General features: G+C 40.2%; 1 protein-coding gene across 4 annotated transcripts; it reads right to left on the bottom strand.

Moving 5' to 3' along the window:
* Nucleotides 1–231: 231 nt before the first annotated feature.
* On the bottom strand, nucleotides 232–20,963 carry tspan11 (tetraspanin 11). 4 transcript variants are annotated; one of them, XM_071201699.1, is made up of 9 exons: nucleotides 20,794–20,961; nucleotides 18,982–19,085; nucleotides 14,458–14,649; nucleotides 10,552–10,626; nucleotides 9,001–9,105; nucleotides 8,587–8,745; nucleotides 8,265–8,418; nucleotides 5,364–5,450; nucleotides 232–2,692 (listed from the first exon to the last, which is right to left on the bottom strand). In XM_071201699.1, exons 2-9 carry the CDS (start codon nucleotides 19,066–19,068, stop codon nucleotides 2,556–2,558), a joined length of 996 nt encoding a protein of 331 aa, XP_071057800.1. In that variant the 5' UTR covers nucleotides 19,069–19,085; nucleotides 20,794–20,961; the 3' UTR covers nucleotides 232–2,555. The 4 variants fall into 4 exon arrangements, with proteins under 4 accessions (XP_071057800.1, XP_033930720.1, XP_033930718.1 ...); XM_034074827.2 differs by lacking the exon at nucleotides 8,265–8,418 and adding an exon at nucleotides 4,386–4,509 and having other exon boundaries at nucleotides 2,604–2,692; XM_071201700.1 differs by lacking the exon at nucleotides 232–2,692 and adding an exon at nucleotides 4,387–4,509 and having other exon boundaries at nucleotides 20,794–20,963.
* Between the last annotated feature and the right edge of the window lie 2,000 nt (nucleotides 20,964–22,963).

The raw sequence follows: 22,963 nt of genomic DNA, 5'->3' as shown, positions 1-22,963 counted from the left end.
GGGCAGGAAACGAGAGCCATCCTCCGATAGCTGGTGAAGAAAAAGGGACTGACAGACTCTATGGGGTCAATGAAGCCAAACTTTTGGAGAACATCCAAAAACTTTTCCCGAAAATGGTGACAATGATGGATCGCTCTGAACCCAAAGTGTCTTGCAAGTCATCTGGAGCCATGGGAAAAGTGGCAATGACAAATATTTAGGTCATATGGCAACAATACAGCACAAACAATATAAGTGCATGTCAGGGTGTTTAATAAACGAAGGCCTCGTCTCAACAAGAGCGTAAAACCACACAACGCTGCACTAGCTCTGCGTAATGAATACATGTGGTTTGACCTGGGAACACGAGAAGAATGTTCCAAAGTGGAATGGTGGGAGACCCCACACGTAACAATTGTTTTCCCCACACACTGCCTGCTAATGTGAGCAATCTCGACCCAGGATCTCCCTCCGGCTCACATTATCCTGCATGTGTGGACAGTATTGATCACAGAGTGAATGCAAAGAGACAGATTGAAAAAGATTCACACGAAACAGTTGCGGCGAGAATAGTGAGGATGCATGAAGAGAAAACAGGATTTGTTTAGTGTGTGTAACAAAAAGGCATCATCAATGTGGTATCAGAACAAAAGACACATGCTAAGTATATCAAACATGCTCTGCTCAAATGTGGCAAGTCTCTGTGAGGGACACGATGTATCTTTTAAAGCAGACAACACAAGACAATCAGCTGTTGAAACCTCTGCTATTAGGACATACAAGTGAGACCAGACTGGCTCATTGGGGTCGGCTCTAAAATAAAACACAGCAGGGTCTTTGAAATGATACAAATGATTACAACCCCCTGCCATTAGAGGAGCTTTGCCTCCCTCTAGTGGTGTGCTACTGCAGCTGCGGGAAGTATGACATGAACAACTTGTGATTCTCACCACAGATGAGACAATTAAAAATGACTTCATTTTCCATAATGCTCCAGGATCAAAACCTCAACACTTAGAGCACAAACAGCAATCATGACATCCTAGATCATCTCGTATCGTTTCATAAAAAAAAAAAATGCAAATTCTTAATGTATGAATATTTAAACATTTATTTAAGAATTTTAGATCAATATTTTTGGATAGCAGTCAGTAGTCGGTGCACATGCCAAGGTCATTGTCTCATTAACAACCATCTACATACATTAGCTGACGTTATATGCAAGTTAAAGGATTATACAGAAACCCATTGAGGTCCCTTCACAGAATGATGGTGTGTTAATGTTAAAAGGATTCTGTCACATATACATATATTTAGCGTTACACAGTGTTGAACTGTAGCATTAAAGGTCCCATGTCATGGCCATTTCTACTGATCATAATTCCATTGTTGAAGTCTACTAAAATAGATTTATATTGTGCAATTTTCCAAAATCCATTTGGACCAAAATCCATTTGGACCAATCCACGGACGTAATGTAACGGCTCCACGGATTGGTCCATTTGGGTATGGGCACGTCACTGTACCCAGGAAGAAAAAGAGAAATCTCCAACGAGGCGTTCTGGGGCAGCATAGACAGGTCTTTTCTGTGTTAGAGTTTTACTCGCTACAGGGTGTACTTTGAGGGGTTGTGACTCTGCAGACCGTTTACATGCAGAACAACCTTCATAACACACAAGGGGCCGGGTGATAACCGGAAAAGCATGACATGGGACCTTTAAATATCACACACAGTATAGTATATGGCAAGTGCCAACCACTAGATGGGGTTATCGATTCAAGGATTTAGCAACCATTTAAAAATAAATACTTTCACTATTTTATTCACTTATTTGGCTATTTTAAAGAATGTTTATTTTAATAACTGTCATTAAAAAAGCAGTGCAGTTATTTTCCAGAATATAGATATAACTAAAAATATAAAGATACTAAACTAGATTTTAATTTGCTGCCGTTTGTCACAGTGCAATCCCTTTAATATTTCAGGCACATAATTATTAACAATCATTTACCATCTTATGAAAGAGGCACATTGTGTTTACAGAATACACAGGGTAAACAGTGCCATTACTCAGCAAAATAACACTGATATTATAGAAATCTCTGCGCAGTGAAAACATGATAACTCATTTTAGCTCATCATTAGCTCAACAGAGCAGAATGAATTGAGAGTTAGTATTAAGGCTGGCTTCTTTTAATATTCTAATGTATCGCTTTGGTCTTTGTCAACAAGGATGTTGGCAGTTGATTCATATTTGTTTCCCCCTTTTTTTCAAGAAGCACATCTCAGGCAAACTGATTAAGTGTTATGCATAATTATTTGTGGATAAACAGTTTGCAAATCAAATCAACGAATGGATTTGTCTGAAGTCAGCAAATGAGTCCTTTAGTCAAGAGCAGCCCTATAGTAAGCGTGTCCCGTGCATGTAAGCCAAGGAAGTGATGCAAACAGACGTGTTGTTCCAGCTGGCCGACATCAAATCAGGTTTCAGTCATGTTGTATAATCCTGGATCGGAACAATAAGCAGCCCCTTTGGTCAGTGGCAAGTGTCTATCATTTGGCTTAGATCGCTATGTCAGAGTTCAAGATTTGGAGATTTTGGTTGGTGGAGATGGGGTGTTGGGGGTCTGCTGTGTTGGGGGTCTGGTGTGCTCAGTAAGGTTCCATCTTGATCCTTCTGTATAAGCAGCTGGTGAACACCATGCCACAGACCTGAAAACAGGAAGTGTCGGGTCAAAACGAGCTGCTGTGTGTCCCCACGGCAGACCGCCGGGAGCTTGAATGCTATTGGCTGTGAGGACAGAGAAGGGTTATAGGTGATGGGGGGTAGAGACAGCTGGAGAGTATGTAGCTGGTTGCTGTGGCGATGGCAGGAGGTAAGCAGCCATTGTTGCAGAAACACGTGTGTGCACAGGCGGATACAAAACAAGAAATGGCGGGGGGGCAAAAATACAGCAAAAGTCATACAAAAACAAAACTTAAATCAAATGACCTGGTAATTAAAGTGTTGTTGCTTTGGCTAAAAGAAGAAATGTATCCACTAATAGGTCTGTTTACATAATGTTCTGCATCAGAAAGCAGGATCATCACAGCCATCATGTTGTATTACCAATTTTACAATTACAAACCATATTAAATAATGATCAGAACAGTTTGGGACACATTTGACGATACTTAAAATATCCCTGATAATACAAAAATAAAAAGCTAATTTGCTGGACTGCAACCATTTAGCTCGTTTTAGCTTTACTTTATAAGGGGTCACAAGGATAAAAAAGCATTCCGATTGAAAACACCTAAGGTAATACAATACAAAAAGATTATTAAACAATAATAGGTTTGTAGACCTCTAAAGACTAAGGATCTGATGCTGGGGTCTGTGCAACAAAGGCATAGATTCACAAGATATGACTTACATAAGCACTAGTATTCCATACTGTACTAAAGCACTATCGAGGGTCCAGAGATACAGAACAGCAGGAGCAGATGATACTGAGCCGCTGAGCCTGCCAGGCTGAATGGAGGAACAGGCATGTGCCCAGATCCAGTCTTTGCCTCTGAGAAAGCCTCATCGAGCGAGTCTGCACGGTGTATTGACTCATCGCTCTTTCTTAAGAAACACTTCACTTTGTTTTACCACTACGAGTGTCAGCTATGTAGAAAAACAATATTCTGGCTGCGAGAAGCACGACATGAGAAGAAGAAACAAGCAAAACACTTATTTCCTGTTGGACGGTAGGCGTCTGTCAATCACTATTCAAGAAGCTTAATGTTCATGATAGCCCATTTTAGATTGCTAGTAACTATAGCAACAGAACTAATGCTTTTCCAAATGATAATGCACTAGGAGGTGTCCGAATAAATAACAAAGAAAATAAGAATATGGTGCATTAGCGCTTCTAAAAGACGATCCATGAAAGTAAAGCCGCATAATCACTTGATACAACCCATCGTGCATTTCTGAATTATTTAGTATTATTTAAAAATCTCTTACCAAATCCCCCCCCACTATTAGATCCCATTTAAAGTAATAACGTGAATCCTGATGATAATGATCGAGGCGTTTTTTGCTTTTCCCACGCAGCACAGATACTACGAATGAGGCGTTACTGTACCAAAACACAGAACATTACTGCTGCAAACTAAATCAGTGTGCGGAAGCTAGGTTGAATTAATGGAGCCATTCTCATGATGCGTTGGACTTTGATCACGTCTTGAACATCCCACAATAACAACATGCAGAGCGACAAGCTGCGGCAGCCGCATGCATCACTCAGCGACAGGCCGTGTTAGAATGTGAATATGTTCACTGAGTAACCAAGCAGTTTCACATGTAACACAGAGCGGGCAGCCACGCGGGGACATGCATGCAGACAGGTGTCAGGTTCCCAGTGTGCCTGCAAACCTCGTCTCTCCGGTTGATTATAGCACAAAGTTGCCCTAGAGATAAATCACAAAGTACCGAAGTCCTCCTCCTCTTCTTTATACAGCAGATAGATAAAGCAGGCGGTCAACACTGCCCCGGCCAGCTGCAGACACACACACACACACACGCACACACACGAGACACAAACTCTACATTTCAACAGATCTATATTATTGTCTGACAGTTATTAGAGACAGGAAAGTGTACCGACATGAAGACAGACTGGGAAAGTTGACAGAGACAAGACGAACAGTATGTCTGCAGTACAAAAGGAAAGGCAACTTGGATTGAAATGTGTTCAATCACACTACACAGGCTCACATGTATATCCATATCTCCAGGTTGTATGTATCCAACACCTCATCTATATGTGTTGCATAATCCATTCAGATCACAGGGGACGCAGAAAGCTTGATCTCCTCGGCAAAAGTTAATGGAAGTCTTTATTTTTTTTAATGGCTTTGTCACAGACTTGGATGTCTGGTGCCCTTTTACGAACACAATGGTTTAATGACTTCATGAATAAGCATCTGTGCCTCGTACAGTTTCTATGTTTCTCATTAAAGCTGCATGTACGGTAAAATGGTGGATATTCAAGGACGTATCAATCATAGAATACAACTGGAAAGAATCAATGCAGGTTTCTAAAGTTTCACTTCAGTTCATTTATAAAGAGATGGAGCGGAGGTCCATTCAGCCAGCAGAGTATTATAAAGAGCCCCTCTGTGAGACCACCTCAAACTGGAATGAACCAGATAACAGGAAGGAACTAAATGAGATGATGACTAGAGAGATGAAAAGAAATGTCCATTTAGAGGTTGTAACCTGCAATGGTACAAATCCAGAAATGGAAAAATGAAAACCCATCTGTCTGGGTTTATTCGACAAAGGTAAAAGCAATATCTAATATCACACAGACCCGGGATTCTGCTAAACTACATATTATATTTCACTAACCTGCAGACAAGCCACTCCTATTCCCACAGCGCCGATGACCAGCAGGTGATTGGCCAGAAACTGCTCCAGCTTCGTGATGCAACCGCCCTGCAGAGGCAAATTAAAATGATATATTAGATTATGCATACGATTGCTCAGATAGACATACAGCTTGCACAGTCTTCAGAGCTTGCTTTGTCTGCAGCTCTCCATGGCTAACTGGCAAATAGTTGCAGTGAACAGTAAGACATCCTGCAGGGAACACAAAATCCGAAGTTTGACATAAGTATAACACAGAGGAATGGTTCATGGTCGATGGACTGTGTTTATATAGCGCTTTATCCTGACTTTACTACCCCTCAAAGCAATATCTTTCACAACGCCTGTTTAATGTATAACATAGTAGATGTGTTCAATCAAAGACCTTAACCCTGGCATACATATGAAACTAGGAATAATGATTTTATAGAGAAAATAGCGCGAACTTGAAGTTACCAGCTTCAGTGTGGTCTGCAGAGGTCATCAAGTGTGGATTTAGAGTCACTGATAACACTATAAACATGTCTTTGTCCGTCTTTAAAAATTCCTTAAAGTGAAACGTGTTCAGCAAATATGTCAGAGATTGAATCGGTGAATGGCTGTGCACTTCTAACAAGTTCTCTTTCCTCTGAAATGCATTTTAATGCACCATACATTTCCCATATAACGTGACTGTGTTTATTATCTTAATTATTTTTAATCAAATGTTTAAACTGATGAATTCAACATTTTAGACCATTTAGTAATAAGGGTTGGAGTAGTTTAGTCTGGTTTTTGTGGAGTATATTTTTGTAATGTTTCTGAACAATACACAATCTCTCTCAATTCGACATGTATTTATGTAAATACTGTCTGGGTTCTCAAGCTTCATATGGCAACTTGGGGTATCCCATTTCACAAGTCTCAATGTCTTATGGTTGTATTATATTTAACAAACTTGTGAATAAATGATGATGAGTCATCATTCCAGGGGTGCCGTAAGGGGGTGAAAAGTTAGGACGATTCTAAGGGCCCGTGACTGACAGGGGCCCCAAAATATTTTAGAACATTAAGAACAAATGTTTAAGTAACCTTTCATCAATCATCAATAATTAACATTAATATAACGTCATATTGATAATGTACTCACTAAACTTACAATTCATTTCACTTTTTTTCTTCCAAAAGTTAATTATCCAAAGCCTCTGAACACCCCCCTCTATTTACATGTAATGGTTTGGTCCTGCCTCCAAACGCTGTGCAGCTCCGCTCTTTCTGGCAGAGACTAGAGTGCATGTGAGAAGGGATGCTAGTACGTGCATACGATGTCTCAACGACTCACAAAGTCAGGCTTTCAACAAAGAAAAGAAAGGAGAGAAAGACAAGAGAGAGGGACTAAAGGGCGACAGTATGTCACCCAGTTTTTCAAAAGAAAAGGCGTGTGTGGTCTATGAGTGGTGGAAATGTGTCTGTTCGCTAAGCTTAGTCCATTGTAAATAATAATTGTAATGTTTTGCTGACATTAAGTACTGTTAATATCTTCACAGAAAATTCAGAGGTTTTTCATTTCCCTCCTCTTTTAGCTGACATTTAATAAATGCAGGTACATTTTTAGCAGCTATTCATACTAAATCAGTTGTCCCTCCCCCTGGTGCCAGGACCAACAGATCCATTTTTAGGCTCTGCAGCCCTGTCCCCCCATAAGGCTTTGCAGTCTTGCCATGCTGTCCATTGAAAGTCAGTTGGCTAGAAAGCTGGACTTCAAGGACTTGATCAGTGACTTTGCCTGTAAGAAGGCTAGGCGCTGGGCTCTTGGTGAGTAAGGCTGAGCAAGGGCTCGTAATAACTGTTAAAGGGCAAGGCTATGGTAACGATATTGGATCACTACACACAAGATGCATGATGAGAAAAAGACTGAGAACAGGTGATAGGCTCTGATTTAGCACCACCATCAGGCCTTTTCACTTCCATTTCCGTTTTGTTGTCCGTTTACACTTTAATACCCGCTTATTTTGTCGTTGGTATGTATATTTAAAAAAATCTGCTGCTCATGTTATTTTTTTGTTATAGCATTTTATAAATGATAATATTGGTGTTAATGTTCACTTTATTTTCATTTAAGAGGTCATGTATATTTAAGTTATATTTTTTGATTTATGAATGTTCCATTCAAAAATGTTATTAAAAAGGCATCTATAAAAGATGACTATTAAGATCTATTGTCAGGAATGTTAGTGTTATATCAAATAGTGAATTATACTGCAGCAGAATGTTGCACGTCTGCACAGTGTTATGTTTTCACCGCTCAGTGTCAGTAAATATTGTGCAGTTAGTATTGGACTACACGATAGATGCAAGCCTGTACAGGTAGAGTTATTTAAAGCATAAATGAGTGGGTTGGGTTCTGGAGGTGTGGTTATAGCAATTGCTTGGTTGGCATGGGCCTGGTGGTGGGGCCCAATGTGATATCTTTTCATGGGGCCCAAAATCCCTGGCGGCGCCCCTGCATAATTCACACCGCATTCATACAAAGCAACTTGCTCAAGTAAGCTAGCATTCACAAACATGTGTTAGCCATGCCATCGGGAGCAACTTGGAGTCAAGTATCTTTCCCAAGGATACATGGATGGAAACTGAAGGTATTGATATTGTTGTGGAAATATTTTCCAAGTCCCATAACTTTGACCCAGTTTATCAGTTCAGACTGTCCTGACTGAGCACACGCACCTCGTAACCTTGGCTGCTGTGCTCTCAGTGTTCTGTCTCCCTGTTCCTGCCTGTTGGCGTCAGCTGATAGAGGTGTTATGATTCTATCTTGTTATGCAGCATGTTGATGATGCTCTCAGAACTAGTTAAATACATGGGTCTGAGGTAGAGTTCTTTAGAATTGACGTGGCAACCCACCCGTGCAGTCAGACCGTGACTGCTGTGACTTGTGATGTGAATCCTCCGGCCGTAACTCCAAATAAACCTCCAGTGTTTGACATCGAAGCTCCTGCTCTACCGTGTCTTCTTCCTGAGTCGGTGACTCCCACTGCATTGCTACACAGAAGTTTCCCTTACAGATATCAAATAGTATAACAATGTTTAGGCAACATGAATAAGCATTGTAAAGCTCAGTCATTTGATCAGATAAATGTTTCAAACTACAGGGCTTCTCTGTTGGTGTCACTATGTGGATGCTACATGAGGGTGACTGACAAAGGAGCATGTGCAGTCCACTGACCTCCACCTTGTAGATGTTGGAGGGGTGGTCTCTGTTGCCACAGTGGGGGGTGATGGTCTTGCAGCAGCTGTCGGGCACCAGCCTGTCCTCGGCCTGCTTTGATGAAACGTACACACTCACCATCCAATCACGGGAGTTGTTGCTGCCGCAGCACTTGAACTGCAGGGAGAGGGGGAAAAGGGTTTATTTGATTATAGCCCACACTGTTAAAAAAGCACAAATACCTCCAGCTAAATCTCTACATCATTATAACTACTTCATGTATGGTAGCTGCAGACGGAGTCAAGGGAAACAAATCCATAACAAAGTACCACTACGCCATATATACCGGTATTCTATCTGAAGGACAGCGCATCATACAATCTAACATAAACCCAACAAAGCCTTGGAGGCTGGTGTAAATATAGTCCATACGTCCTGTTGTAGTCTGTCCACAGCCAAGGTGATAGCCTCCCGTCCTGGCTGGGCGTAGTTATCTGTCATAGTCTGGTTGAGATGCTGATTCAGCTCCTCACTCAGCTGGAAAAGAGGGAAAAAGAGAGCAACAGCAGACACACACAGTGAAAAACACAATGAATGTTGTCACCACAAGCAGCTTCATTTATAACACAGGAAAACACATCAAATGCAAACATTTGCAGGAGAAAACGACTTTAAAGGCAGATGAAACTTGACAAAAGTGTGGGTGGATCAGGACGAGATATACCAGTGGCAACTCATCTGTGAGAGATGCAGACGAGATGCAAAAAAAAAAATCACAAAAAAGCCTGTGATGTGCGCATATTGGTGTGCTTTGATACACACACAGAAGACAAACACGAGACAGGTAGACAGGATGAGAGCTCTATCCTGACAGTGATTCTATCCTGTGCTGAACACTCTTCCATTATCATACATCTCTGAGCCTGCAGAGAGCACGGCGCTCTGGCTGACTGACAGCCAGATGTGTGTGAGATAACAGGATCCTAAGAGCTGAATTCAGCGCAGGTGGCAAACAGGAAGTCCCACACACATATAGTACAAAAGCTAAAAGATATACTGTAGATTACCCAGTAACTCATCAACATGTAGGGAAAGCTTTTCAAACAGATGACAAATGACATAAAAATGGAATTAAGTTCACTTAATTCACTTTATTTCACTTAATTAAGTTCACTTAATTCTTAATTGGAATTAAGTTCACTTAATTCACTTAATAAGACTTCACTTAAAACAGGAGGTTACATGAGCCCAGAAAACACATCAAACAAATGGATGTATCAATATAGTCTCATTGGTAGGCACATGGCATTGCTATCATCAAATGTAATGCGTCTGCATGGCAACTGTTCAGCAACTCTTGGCCATAGAGAGGTGAAGAGAAACTGCTCTCTAACTGCAGAGCTTTGACTTTATTGCAGTAAGTGCTGCTGCTGTAACACTGTGCTTGGACCCCCTGTGCTTGGCCCCCCTCCAAAAGACTACATCTATGATAATGCAATGTGTGATAGTGTTGCAGCCAATCCTGCGCTGTAACCTGGAACTAAGATAACAGGAATGTTTTTTTTTTAGTTAAATATATTTAAACTAAGCTACTGAAACAAATGATGTTACTAAAACAAATACCAACCAATATTAAGAAATAAAAAAACATTTGTCTGCATAAATAATGTATTTATTACCCCAAGCTGCATTTAGGTTCATGGTAAAACTAAACTTGTCACTAAGTCATTGACACAAATTATGTTATTAAAACAAACATTTCAAGTTGAAATCCTAAACACTGTCTTTGTCTCCCTTGTCCAGCATTTAACGTGCCCCTCTCATTCAAAAACTGGCCCAAGCACGCCCCCCCCCCCCCCAGTAAAGACTTGATCTACAACAGTCATCGTAACATACTAAACTAAAAAGCGATTCAAACGTTTTTTCAGAAAAAGTAGCCAACTGATGTATTCTATCCGCTACCAAAAATAAAAGAATACTTACCCTCTGGTAGTAGACATAAGCCAGTACTCCAGCCACCAGTTCAATCAAGAAGATCACCAGCAGGCAGAAGAAATACTGTGAATGAGAAACAGGACGGACAGGGAGAGAGTACAAAAGGAAGCAATTCAATTCATTTGACAGAGGAAGTCACCTTGATCCAGACATGTCAGCTTCATAGTCATCACCGCACTTCTCCACTGACCCAACTCATTTGAGAAAGTTGCTCACACTCGTGACGGCTCAATAAAAGCGTCCATCAACTGTCATGGCTCTGCATCTGTTACTTGTATCACAAGGCTCCACAAAAAGAGACAAAGCAGGAATGGATTTGACAGCCTGTGGAAGCAGATTTCTCGAGGGTATCTTCTAAAGATTTCAACGCTGCTTGAAACCCACTAATGATGTATCATAATTAACTGCAAATCACCATCGCAGCAGAAACTAAATTAAGGTGATCTAAACGAGAATCACCACAACACCACACATTCGTATTCTTGTGGAAAACAAGGAATAAAATGGTTTAATTACCTCATGAAAAGCGTCTGTGCCTCATCAGCCAAACACAAAATATTCAAAGAAAAAAACAAACAGTGGTGGCTCTAATTGCTTGGCAGCACAATTGTACGTACTGAAAAACAGAGAATACAGAACATGACAGATACAAGTTGTATAGTACTATATACAGACTAAATAACACAATCACAAACTTTTTGATAAAATGGTTAATTACCGCACACAAACATGGGTCAACTAATAAGGGCCAACTGTGGCAGAGTGGGACCGCAGCAACAGTGCCGCTTCATCGAGACCCTTATGGAGACACAGATGCTACTACCCAGCCTGTGTGAGTTTGGAAAGCAGCGATGCTACACTACCTGTCAGACGATAATCTCTCTGAATTAATATGTAAGACACTTCAGCGAATGTTCCCTTCTGCTTTGCAGTAATTATGCAACTGCAGAAACACAGCCTGCTCGGTAACTCTTGGTTACAAGATGTCAAAAAGAAATACTGTGAGCTTGCTGCCCACACAAAACGTTAACCCATACTTATTAATCTCCAAAAACATAGCTCTAAATAGTAGATGAATACAGCTGACATCAAATCAAAATGCACCACGGAGTCCGAATCCTCTACACATCAAGCTCTTGTCCCTCCTCTAGCTCCATCCATTACAGCAGATAGAAAGATCTATATTTAGTCCTGCAGCAGTGACCATTAACCTCTCTCCCACTGGGCCCTGTCTCTGTGAAATAATGAGGACAGTAAGGTCCCTGTCAGAGCCATTTGTCATCATCCAGACCTTCGTCCAGGGCGGGAGTGGGGGGGGCGTCATGTTATGTCGTTGCATAGTTGGGAAGAGAAGGCAAAGCTTTGTTAACAAGAAGGCGAGCACCCAGCTAGCTTAGTGTAACCATGGACTGGACCATCAGACTTTAACACATCTGTTGTAAAATGTCACTTATAATTATTATGTTTACTGGCTGCTATCTCTTGGTTAAACTATTTTAAAATGTAACACAATCTTCTGCATGCTACACTTATAAAATACTTATTGTTGTCCACCTGGATGGGTACAACTGTAATTTGTGTAATTTCTATCTCTAATATTTGATGCATAATTAATATGTTGCCTCTTTACTGTTGCTGTGACAACGTAAATGTCCCCTATATTATATTCTGATTCTGACATACATGATCATTTAAATAATATTACAGCTGCACAGTATTTCAAACGTGTGCAACTTGAGGAAACACCAACCTTTCTACATCAGTTCTAAGCAGAAAATAAAGAAAAAGTTAATTATTTGATTTTATACTAATTGCAATACAGTCCTGTCCACATATTAATATTCATCATCTTTGTCAACATTAGAGATGCAGCCAACTTGTTCTAATAAAGATGACTCATGTTCAGTGCGAGTACCCAGGTCATGGACCATCAATTGATCGACAGTGTGAGCATTAATGTCTGATAGCTTTTCATTCATCACTCAAGGTATGATGTGATACTACTGTATGTCCTAATATTAATTTGAAGTCATATCTTCCAAAGGACATGGCGATATGTGAATTCAGTGCTTTTGACCAAGTTGCTAGAGACTGTTCAGTTACAGTGCAGCTAATAGGGACATTTATTATCACCTGCACATTGGAATTCTTACGGTACGTTCAACCGAAAGCGAAGCGACAAAATCACCCCGCCTCAAAAGACACGGCCACACTTAATTCATGATAGTTACATTTGTTTAACTCGGGCGATAAATTAAAAGCCAATCAGCAGTGAGAATCTCAGCCTGTAGTCACTGACGTTGTTGAATCAAAAAAACAAAACACCGAATCTTGGCTCTGGGATGGCGGCACACAATCCCTCATATTTATCAGTATAGTTATTTGGGCATCAATTTGATTTGTGTATTAGAATTAAATCCTGGCATAATAAGTTCATTTTGTTGTTGGTGTCTACATGGAGAAAAGCCCCGCTTCCTCGCCAGTGCATCTAGTATGAATGATGCTAGTAAAGACAAATGATGCGGTGAAACTTGCACAATAAAGGGATGCAAATCTTCTCTTCTTGTCTAGTGTGCACCTTTAGAGCAAACAATTCTTTCCTTGCATAGAGTGGCGAAGTCCCTCCCCGTCCGGTGGACCTCCATGGGACCTTATTTCGGAAAAAATATGTATTTAAGTCAATGGAGAGAGAAAGATTATCTTTCGATCTCGTTTGAATTGTCCCACGAATTACACATATGATGTTTGTCAATTTAAATAGATAATTTTGCAAGTCAAAACTAAAAAAATGTGTCGTAAAACTGTGAAGTAACACTTTTGTTTGTGTGAAACACTCAATGAACTACATCTCTTGCATAACATCACACGTCACCAAGATGGCCATCACTAATGTCTTGCCAAACAAGGGATTGACTACCCTCACTATCACCACAATGAAACACGTCCAGAAGAATGTCATGCAAAGCTGCCTGCCTTCCTTTGATTCTCTCTGAACTGCCTGGTCTTTTTAATGTTTAATGTCAACCATTTGTGCAGATAGCATGAAGTAGAAAAGATCGGCGATGCTAATGTTGCGTTAGCATTTCTCCCCCGTGCTTAAATGGTGTATTATAGAATGTTCATACCGGTGTGACAGTACTCTTCAAAGGGTTCACGAAATATGACTACTACTCTTACTGTTTAACATTTTAGGTTACTTAATGTTACTTCATATTAAGGCTAATACAAATGGCAAGGCTGTAATGCTAACTAACGTGCTAGTAGCTACTAGCTAGGTAGCTAACTTGATCCAGCCACTCCTGGTCCTTTCATCAGACGGGAAGCGAAAGAACGAGCAACACCCATTGCTGGTATGATAACAACCTGGTACTAAGCCCACAGGCATCTTGTTAAAGTTATCTTATCTTAGAGCTCTATCTCTTATATTTAGCGGAAGAAAACAATTGTGACATCAGTTATGACATCACTTACGCGACTCTGGGATTTGTAGTGTTTCTAGTTGCGGATTTTTCATAGTCTTATATTTCAACAGTTTTAAGACAAACTGTGACTTTTTTGACATGGAAATTATTTTTTAAGATTGACAAACATCATATGTGTAATTCGTGGCACAATTCAAACGGGATCGAAAGATAAGTTTTCTCTCCCCATTGACTTCAATACATAATTTTTCCGAAATAAGGTCCCATGGACCGGAAGTAGATGGGCGTGACTTCGCCACTCTATTGTACATTTGTAAGGGCAAAACATTACGTGCAACATTTCTTTCTTCTTCTTTTTTTTTTTTTTTTTTTTTTTTTTAAAAAAGGCATGAAAGAATTTGAAGATTTTAAACAAGCACTCTTGTGTTTGCAAAACTGTAAAAATTCCCATTCCATCGTCCCCAGGTCTCACCATGGACAGACAGCTCTTCTGCTCCCGGATGACGGCACAGCAGCCCAGGAAGCCGGTTACCACCACCATGCTGCCGGCCAGAATGAGGATATATGCCGACACAGCAAAAGTGCTGGAGGCCAGCAGACTCAAATAATCACTCTTCTCCACCAGTGTCCAGACTCCCACACCTAAAACAGCTACTCCTCCCACCTGGAAGAGAAAGGAGAGAGGAGGTGATGGGGTTAAAACAATACTAAAATATAAATATAAAGAACACATACTATAAAACTGGGTGTAGCTTTTGGTTAAGGAAAATAAAACAATATTGTAAGAACAATGAGGGTCAGGAAGTGACAAATAGGAAGAGAGTTCAATGCTTGATGAGTCACAAAATGCAACAACATGAGGATGCAGTGGGTGAATTACAAGGGACAGAGGAAATAGAAAGAGAAACAGGCAGAAGAGGCCATACATAAGGAATAACAGCCATAAGTGCAACAGCAGGCCTCGAAAAGGTCAAGTCAGGGCATAATGACCACTTCCTGACAAACAATCCTGAAACACAGACCCAGGGTGACGTCCAGGATCTGTTCCTCTCATCAGTGAGAGGCGGAACGAGAGGAAATGCCTCTCCCCTTAATCCTCCCAGTCCATTTCCGTCAAAAGCAGGATCCACAAACTCACAACAACACATGCTCAACCAAGAAGTACCGCTTAGATACTCACATGCCTGAGGGGGATTACTCTTTGGAATAATGAAAACTATCAAATGTTTTCAACCAGAGCTCCGAATGTGAGCAGAAGCATTCAAAATACTATTGTTTAAAGTGCTTTTAAATAGGAAGACTTAGCTTTTTAAATCAAATCTAACTCCAGTATCAAAACCAGTTCTTCAACACAAATACTTCTTATCATTTTAAATAGGGATGCATAAATCCAACATGTTCAATCAATCATGTTTATTTATATAGCCCAATATCACAAATGTTACATTTGTCTCAGTGGACTTCACAGTGTGTACAGAATATCAGTATGACAATACGACACCCTCTGTCCTTAGACCCTCACATCGTACAAGGAAACACTTCCGGAGAAAACCCACAGTTTAAAGGGGAACATGGGAGAAACCTCGGGGAGAGCAACAGAGGAGGGATCCCTCTCCCAGGACGGACAGACGTGCAATAGATGCCGTGTGTACATTGAAAAGAGAATACATTTGTGTTGCGTCCGTATCACAGTGGATAGCCATCATATTGAGAAATATGTTTTGAATAAGGATCTTTGTTGAAACTAATAAAAGCCAGCAATGTCCCAAAAATGTGATATTAGGGTAATAATTAAGTAAAGTACCAAGGGCAAAAGAGGAGATGGAGACAATGGCTAAATCTAAATGGCAAGATTTCACTGCCTTGCAGGCTTTAGGGCACGTTGCCAGGAAGTCTGCAAGTGCTGAGTGCTGTCCAAATCCACAATTCATCCAGTCAACAACTGGCCTCAGGCGAACTGTCTGCAGACATCTAGAGAATGCCATTGGGTGCAGAATGCAACACACTTCCCTCATTTAACTACTCTCAACATTAGCAAAATGGAAGAGGGAGAAAAGAACACTTCCTAGTATAGCAATCTGGATTAGAGAAGACAGGAAAATAAGGCAGTGGCAAGTTTACAGATGAATGGCATAGAATGCAAGGATACAAAAACAATACTGTTTATTTTCCGACTACTTTACGTTTTTTTCCAATTTCAGACCAAAACAATCAACAGTATTACTCGTAAAACAAGCAAGCAGACTCGATGTGATGATGGTGAACAAGTCCCAGTGAGTCCTTAGGCTGGACATTTGGAGTCAGCCATTTTGTTTCCTCAAGGGATGAATTTTAAGGAGGTGACAGAGCGTAGCCCAAGCATGAGGGTAAAGCCTGATCCTTTTCCTCCGTTTAACCTCCACCACAGACTGATCTGCCTCCGTCCCTCTTCATCCCGGTACTCTCTTTGCCTTTCTTTGAACGTTTTAAAGCGACACGACACACTCTGTACATTAGCTGTAAGAGCACACGCTTTCTGCAGCAAATTGCGTGTGGTGACAGAGAGCAAGACTGTTCCCCATCGTACAGAGCCTTAAATAATCTATGACTCACTTTGGGCCGAGTCCATAGATCAGCCTTTTTGATCTCAGATCTCTGCTTTATTCCCTCCCTGTTTCCCTCTAATGCCTCTACGCATGCAATGTTTAAAGAAACATCTTTACTAGTTTATAGCAAACATTTGGATTTCCAATTCAATAAACATGTCTGGTGTAGGGCTGTACCCGAATATCCGAATATTCGTTCGTTGGAGTACTATTCGGGTTTCATTTTCGTTATTCGGATATTCGTGTTTTTTCCCCCCGTTTTTTTTTGGCAGCCGCATTGAATTTATTGAAATCTCCAATATCAACGTAAGAGCTTGTGCCTCTTCGGGGGGTGCCAACACTTAACCCATAAACGCTATAGTTTACTTCCTCCGTCTTTATATGTACTTCACGTTGTTTCCATAGCAACAACAACTTCCTGTCAACAGTAGTGCTGGAGCGACTTCAAAATATACGTCTACGACATATTTCCCCGCGTCGACGCGTCGCTACACACACGTGGTTTGTAAACAAAGCAACAAGCAGTTCGGCAATCGCACTTCAAACACAATAGAGACTGAACGGCTACCACCTCCTCCTCACAGGATTGCGCATGAAGCCCTCAAACGAAAACATCTCGCCCTAGGTCTTCAAAAAGCATGGGAATATTTTAAAGTTAGTCCAAAACGCAAAGATATTGTCATTTGCAGTCTTTGCCAAATGGAGTTGGCATATCACACAAGCACAACGGCTATGTTGGAACATTTAAAGCGGCAGCTAGCTGTGGTGGCTACCATTAGCAGCTAGCATTTGGCTCTCCGATTTTTACATAAAAATGGAATTATGGATTATAAATTCACTCATTTTTTTATACATAGACCGTTAAAAAACCTATGGATTAAACCGATTCAGCCGCGTTTTTTTCTCATTTTTAATGCCATTGAACACGTCTTTTGATCAGATTGACAGCTACGGTGGTGAGACGATCTCCCTAGAAGCTCTGTAAAGGTACGTGTTGTGATGACTGTATTTGCTTCCCCTGTCGCGAGTCCGGATCACTCAGTGATGATACTATATACCTACATAATCTGTGGAGTCCTCAGCGTTAATCGGATATCTTGTATGTGCAGCTACCGATAAGTAATAAGGGTACTTTTATCTTGAGTTCTGTGCCAATGTCCGTTAGCATTTTTCGCTCATGGGTCATTTAGATGCTTCTTATGAGACTTGTGTTTTGTTTTGGTAAACATGTTTTGTATCGTCAATTAGCTGAGATTATTTCCGTTAATCTGGTATAACACATTAATAGTTTGTTAAATATTAAGATCCCCTGAGACACAGTATCGGGAAAAAAAAAATTTACATTACGTTTTTTTTTACATTACGTTTTTTATGAATTGAACAACAGAAAAATAATCGTTAGATTAGTCGACTAATCGATCAAATAATCGCCCGATTAATCGTTTTCGAAATAATCGTTTCCCCCCAGCACTAGTCAACAGTGCCAACTCTCCTTCAAAATAAAGCATGTCCATACAAAATAGGAAGCCAAGCCAAATTACACTTAAGACATACAACTGCAAAGAAAGTAACACACACAATGCAGTATCCTTTTCAATTTCAAAGAACACAAATTGGGTTACATTAACAAATAACTATAAAACAACAATACTGTAGAATAACAAAATGAATGCCGTGAATAAACCGAAATACACGTGCTGAAGAGGTTTGCTGCTAATTACTACGCATTATTATTTTGACCGAAGAGATTTAGATTTGCCGGCTAACGGGAACTCTGACGTCGCCATTGTGTGTGCTTCGCGGATGCGCTCGGCTCCTCTCGACTGCTGCTCGGGTCTGCTCGGTCAGCTTCCGGATGAGGAGGCATTCGTTCGACCAACTTACAGTAGTTAACATTACAAACATTTTTAACAGGGGCCATACAAGTGTAAATAATGTTTGTTTTGGCAGTTATAACTGAATGTGATGTTTTCTACTTTTTTACATCTGGGAAGGCATTTGCCTTCATCAGATGGAAAGTGTCTTGACCAACAACTTAAGCATTTCTTATAGCTATGCAGGGCATGCAAGCGAGCAAACACAAACAAGAACAAACAAACAAGTGAAATGAAGAAAAAAATTGAAATTGTACAATATAATATTGTGGTGGTTCATCTTATAATTCAGTCTAGAGAATGCACCAGACAGCATCTAAGACCTGCAAAAATCTAAATTTTCTAGGGGGAGGCCCCCCAAACCCTTCGTGCCATTTCGTCCGCGCGCATTTTTCAGGGCAATCTCTATTGGGCTCAGGGCCATCTGGAAATTAGCTTAGATGGCCCACAGGCCCTCATGCACTGTGGTAGTAAACTCAAGTCGATAGAGGAAAAAATGATGTGTTTGTGAGTACTACATGTACAGCTGTCACTTACCCAGAAGAGAAAGTTGAAAACAAAGAGCAGGTACTTGAGACACACCGTCAGCCAGTCCGCCTCTTCATCTTTATAAACTGCCGTCATCTTCCTTCAGTTCAATCCTGAAAGTGCAGTTACAAGAGGATCATGGGAAATATACAATTACACAGCAAACAGATTGGATCCTTGCTTGAATAGCTTACACAAAACAACACTTTTCAGTCAGCATATTGCTCAGGAAAAGAACTAAAACATGTATTGGAAATATTGTCTCAGATTTATGAAGTTTGACTCTGCAAGGATGTGGTCAATAATAAGCCATTTTCCAGACTGAGGGGGGACACACACTCATCTCAAGTATTGTCATTAACGAGCTCTGCGTGAAATGTTTAAGGAGTTTGTTTGCCAAAAGAATACATCTGGCTGACAAATGTCACAACAAAAGCAACATCTCAGCAGGAACACCAAGTTGCTTTCTCAGCATTTACAGTTTGCCGTGAAGTGAAATAAGCTACAAAATAAAAATGCTCTTCTTCTCACATTTGTAGGACTCTTTACAGCACTTATCTCCCAGCTGATCACACAGTAGTATCAAGTAGCTGTCGCAAAGGGCATTTAACTTTGACTATTAAAACAATTAATCATTCTTACAAGTATGCCACTGCTATACATAGTACATGTATAGCAGATGTAAGCACATGTTGCTAATGGGTAAAGTGTTGCAGCTTCCGAGGTATACAATATAAACTTATCTTATTATGGCCATACATGTAAAATATTCATAGCACTGAACAGGCCATACAACTTTTAATCTTTAATTGAGATGAGCAGTTTCATGTCTGTAAATAAAAGGCCATGGGGTGGGAAGCACTTAGACCCATAACATTGGTCTGCAGGGTGTCTCCCCAGTGAATCCACCAAAGGTAATGGTGCAGGTTTTGTGATTGTTGTGCATGGAGTCATGCTGTTTTTGTCATTGTTGTGAGAACCACAAAACAAGTGTTCCTATTGGGCCCTAAGGCCCTAAAATAAAGTATAGTTTATGTCCACTTGATTAGTCCACCTGTGACTGATTTTAGCTAATGTTAGCTTAGTTACTTAAAAGAAAAAAAGCGAAACAAACAGATATGGTCTTGAATGTTGCTTAGGGAAGCATGCGGTTTACCTAATAGCCTACTAGTCCAGTTATGTCATAATTATTTTTCAATTTGATGTTTGAAAACTACGAAGAGGATTAGGGCCACATTAGGATAACAATTTGGGATGCGACTGTAATCTCAGAATACATAGGAAAAGTAAATTGAGAGAAAAAAATACTTGTTTTTTTCCTGAAACTCTCAGAATTCTTTGTTTATAGTCATATGTATCTGACTTTTTCATAGAATTCTGACTTTAAATTCAGAACAAACAAAAAAATAGAATATAGCATAGGTAACAGGTGAATTAGCACCTGGGCTAATTTAGCAAGGCTCTTCTGTAACCGTTTCCCGTCCAGATGCGTTCACTGGCAATGTCAGATAACTTTACCGCTACGAAGGTTTCTTCTATGACACATGCCTTGGGGATGACGGACTTTGACCACAGCAGGTGTCCTCGAGTCTCCAGCAGGCCATAACTCAAGCTAATATGCCTCTTTGTACGCTTTGGGACACACTTCCCTGCCTCCTTTTACAAGGCGGGGTGTATGCTCGAGCATCCTGGTGATGATCCTTCGAGAAAAAACATTCCTCCACCTGCGTCGTTGATGCGCAGGACAAAGTTTAACCTGATAACCTTAGCGTCACATTGCTAAACCAACATTTTCGTAACGTAGGTGAAGAACATACTCACCACACCAGGGTTTAGTGAAGATAGATAGCCTCTTTTTGTTATGTTTCCCGTTAATTCACAGTGTGTGTCGCAACAGCAGGGGCGTGTTGTCCAATAGCTTGTTGCTCTCAGGCTTCAGGGGGTCCGACAGCAGGGCTGTGTGCATGACGCCTTTGGGTGCAGCTCGGATTTTCAATCCCGATAAGCATTACAGGACTCTTGCTCTCAATAATAGTCGCGCACGTAGCAACCATGGAGATATAGAAGTAGCTTTTCTCGTTTTACATTTTAAGACTGTTCTGAAGTATTTTTTATTTCAATGCAAACAAAGAGAATATATACTTTGAACAAATAGTACTACTGCCTAATTTTCCAGGGAGACGATAAAAACATGTATTTGATGCAAATGCAAGTTACAGCAAGGCCAATGTTAATAAACCCCCATTTAATTTTCAATACAATATAAATATGTTCATGTAAATAGATAAAGTTCAACATATGTCAGTTAGCCTATATTTTAGCCTAAGGTATATTTTTGGGATATTTAAATATAAGAAAATGCAAATAATGTCAAGTGTAATGTTGGAAGGGTTTTATTAACTCATGGCTAAATACGTAAGATATAAATAAATCAGGCTCATTGAAATGTTGAAAACATAGACGTGTGAATTGACTTCTACTTCACGATCATTATCAGATTTCTGATAGTCTTTGAAGGCAGCACAGTGTGAACTTGTGGAAAGGGTCACAGTGACAGTAAAGGAAATTGAGTTGCTCTTAACCACAAGATGGGCTGAATACCACGTGCCATTAATAACGGCATAACCTTGGTTACAATGTAACCAAATACCAGAGGAACAGTTTCTCAATGAGGTCTAGATGAATAAACAGAGATAAAGAGGGAGGAAACGCAGTCACTTGGTGTGTGTAGGCTTCTTGCAATGCTAGTTTGTACATAAATAACTGTCTATGAATGCATTTACAGTTGAAGCCCTTATTGTTGATTTATGTATATGATTGTTATAATTTCATAAAAGCGAAATATTATCTTCTAAATAAAGTCAATGAAACGGTCTCTGTCCCATTTTGTTTTTGTATGGATTCCCATCACAACTTCCTCTCGGATCATTGACTATGTTGTTGCCTCTTTTTTCCACCTCAGTAATTCAATAAGCTTGCAAGCTATCAGGAGTATTGTGGCTCAAGTGGGAGGAACTCTGCAGTGGACACCTGGACTGGAGACAATCAGTCTACCAAAACAACATTACAGAAGATGTGATCCATAGTTTGCCATTGTAATGATCATTCTCCCTGAACAAAATGAAAGCACAGAATATCATCGTGCTGTGGGAATTTGGACACTGTCTGTTTTCCATTTCCTCATATTTGCATAGGCGACACATGATAGAACAAAGAGGAATGTGGTTTCCCCGAATGCCAATTCTATGACTAGCCAGAGCCTCGGTGTCCAGTCACATTCTCCTGTAGTTAGTTTGTGGCCCGATAATGCTTTCTCCCACAAGAGCAGGCCATGACTGACTGATCATGATTGCGAAACACAAAATGGTTGAGGGGAAAGCTAACATAATGTGCATCAGTGTGTGCATGTGTGATTGTATGAGACACAAAGAAAATAATGATGTGTCAAAAAAGAAAAACAACAAAACCTGCACACTTTTGCATCATTCATTAAAAGTTCAAACAATAATATTGTATTTTGATGGATTTTAAGCATCTGTTTGCTTGGATTTGTGCTTGTCTTTTTAGATGGACAGCATGGTGTTTGTCCCATTGTGAAAGTTTTATATAAAGTTAATAATTGGTTAGAATACTTGAAGATAATATAGGTAAATACAATGTTCTTTTTTTAGCGCTATTCTTTTATCAAAATGACTTAAGACTTAATAACAGAGAGATAGTATGTTTTAACATTTTATATGTTTTGTTTGAAAAGTTAAACCAGTAATTACAGGTTCAACTCCCAGAAGTAAAAGTGCAATGGTGTAAAGTTTGTCACTCAGCTTGTGCTTGTTGTGGCTGACCTCTTGTGGCCAGACTCACCTGGAGGCCACATGACTGGCATCCTCAAAAAGAGCAACTGGGGAACATCTTTAGAATGTGTGTGTGTGTGTGTGTGTGTGTGTGTGTGTGTGTGTGTGTGTGTGTGTGTGTGTGTGTGTGTGTGTGTGTG

This window comes from Pseudochaenichthys georgianus, chromosome 23, assembly GCF_902827115.2.
Source record: "Pseudochaenichthys georgianus chromosome 23, fPseGeo1.2, whole genome shotgun sequence".
NCBI classification, from domain to species: domain Eukaryota; kingdom Metazoa; phylum Chordata; class Actinopteri; order Perciformes; family Channichthyidae; genus Pseudochaenichthys; species Pseudochaenichthys georgianus.
This window is presented reverse-complemented; position numbering and strand designations above follow the sequence as displayed.

Bases quoted from the DNA above. Each gene is read 5' to 3' on its own strand.
- tspan11 (XM_071201699.1), bottom strand. From the start codon at position 19,068: ATGACGGCAGTTTATAAAGATGAAGAGGCGGACTGGCTGACGGTGTGT. The intron at 8,746-9,000 runs GTATGGACTATA...CTCTCCCTGCAG, and splicing joins TGGACAGACTACAACAGGAC to TTCAAGTGCTGCGGCAGCAA. The intron at 8,419-8,586 runs GTCAGTGGACTG...GATATCTGTAAG, and splicing joins CCAACATCTACAAGGTGGAG to GGAAACTTCTGTGTAGCAAT.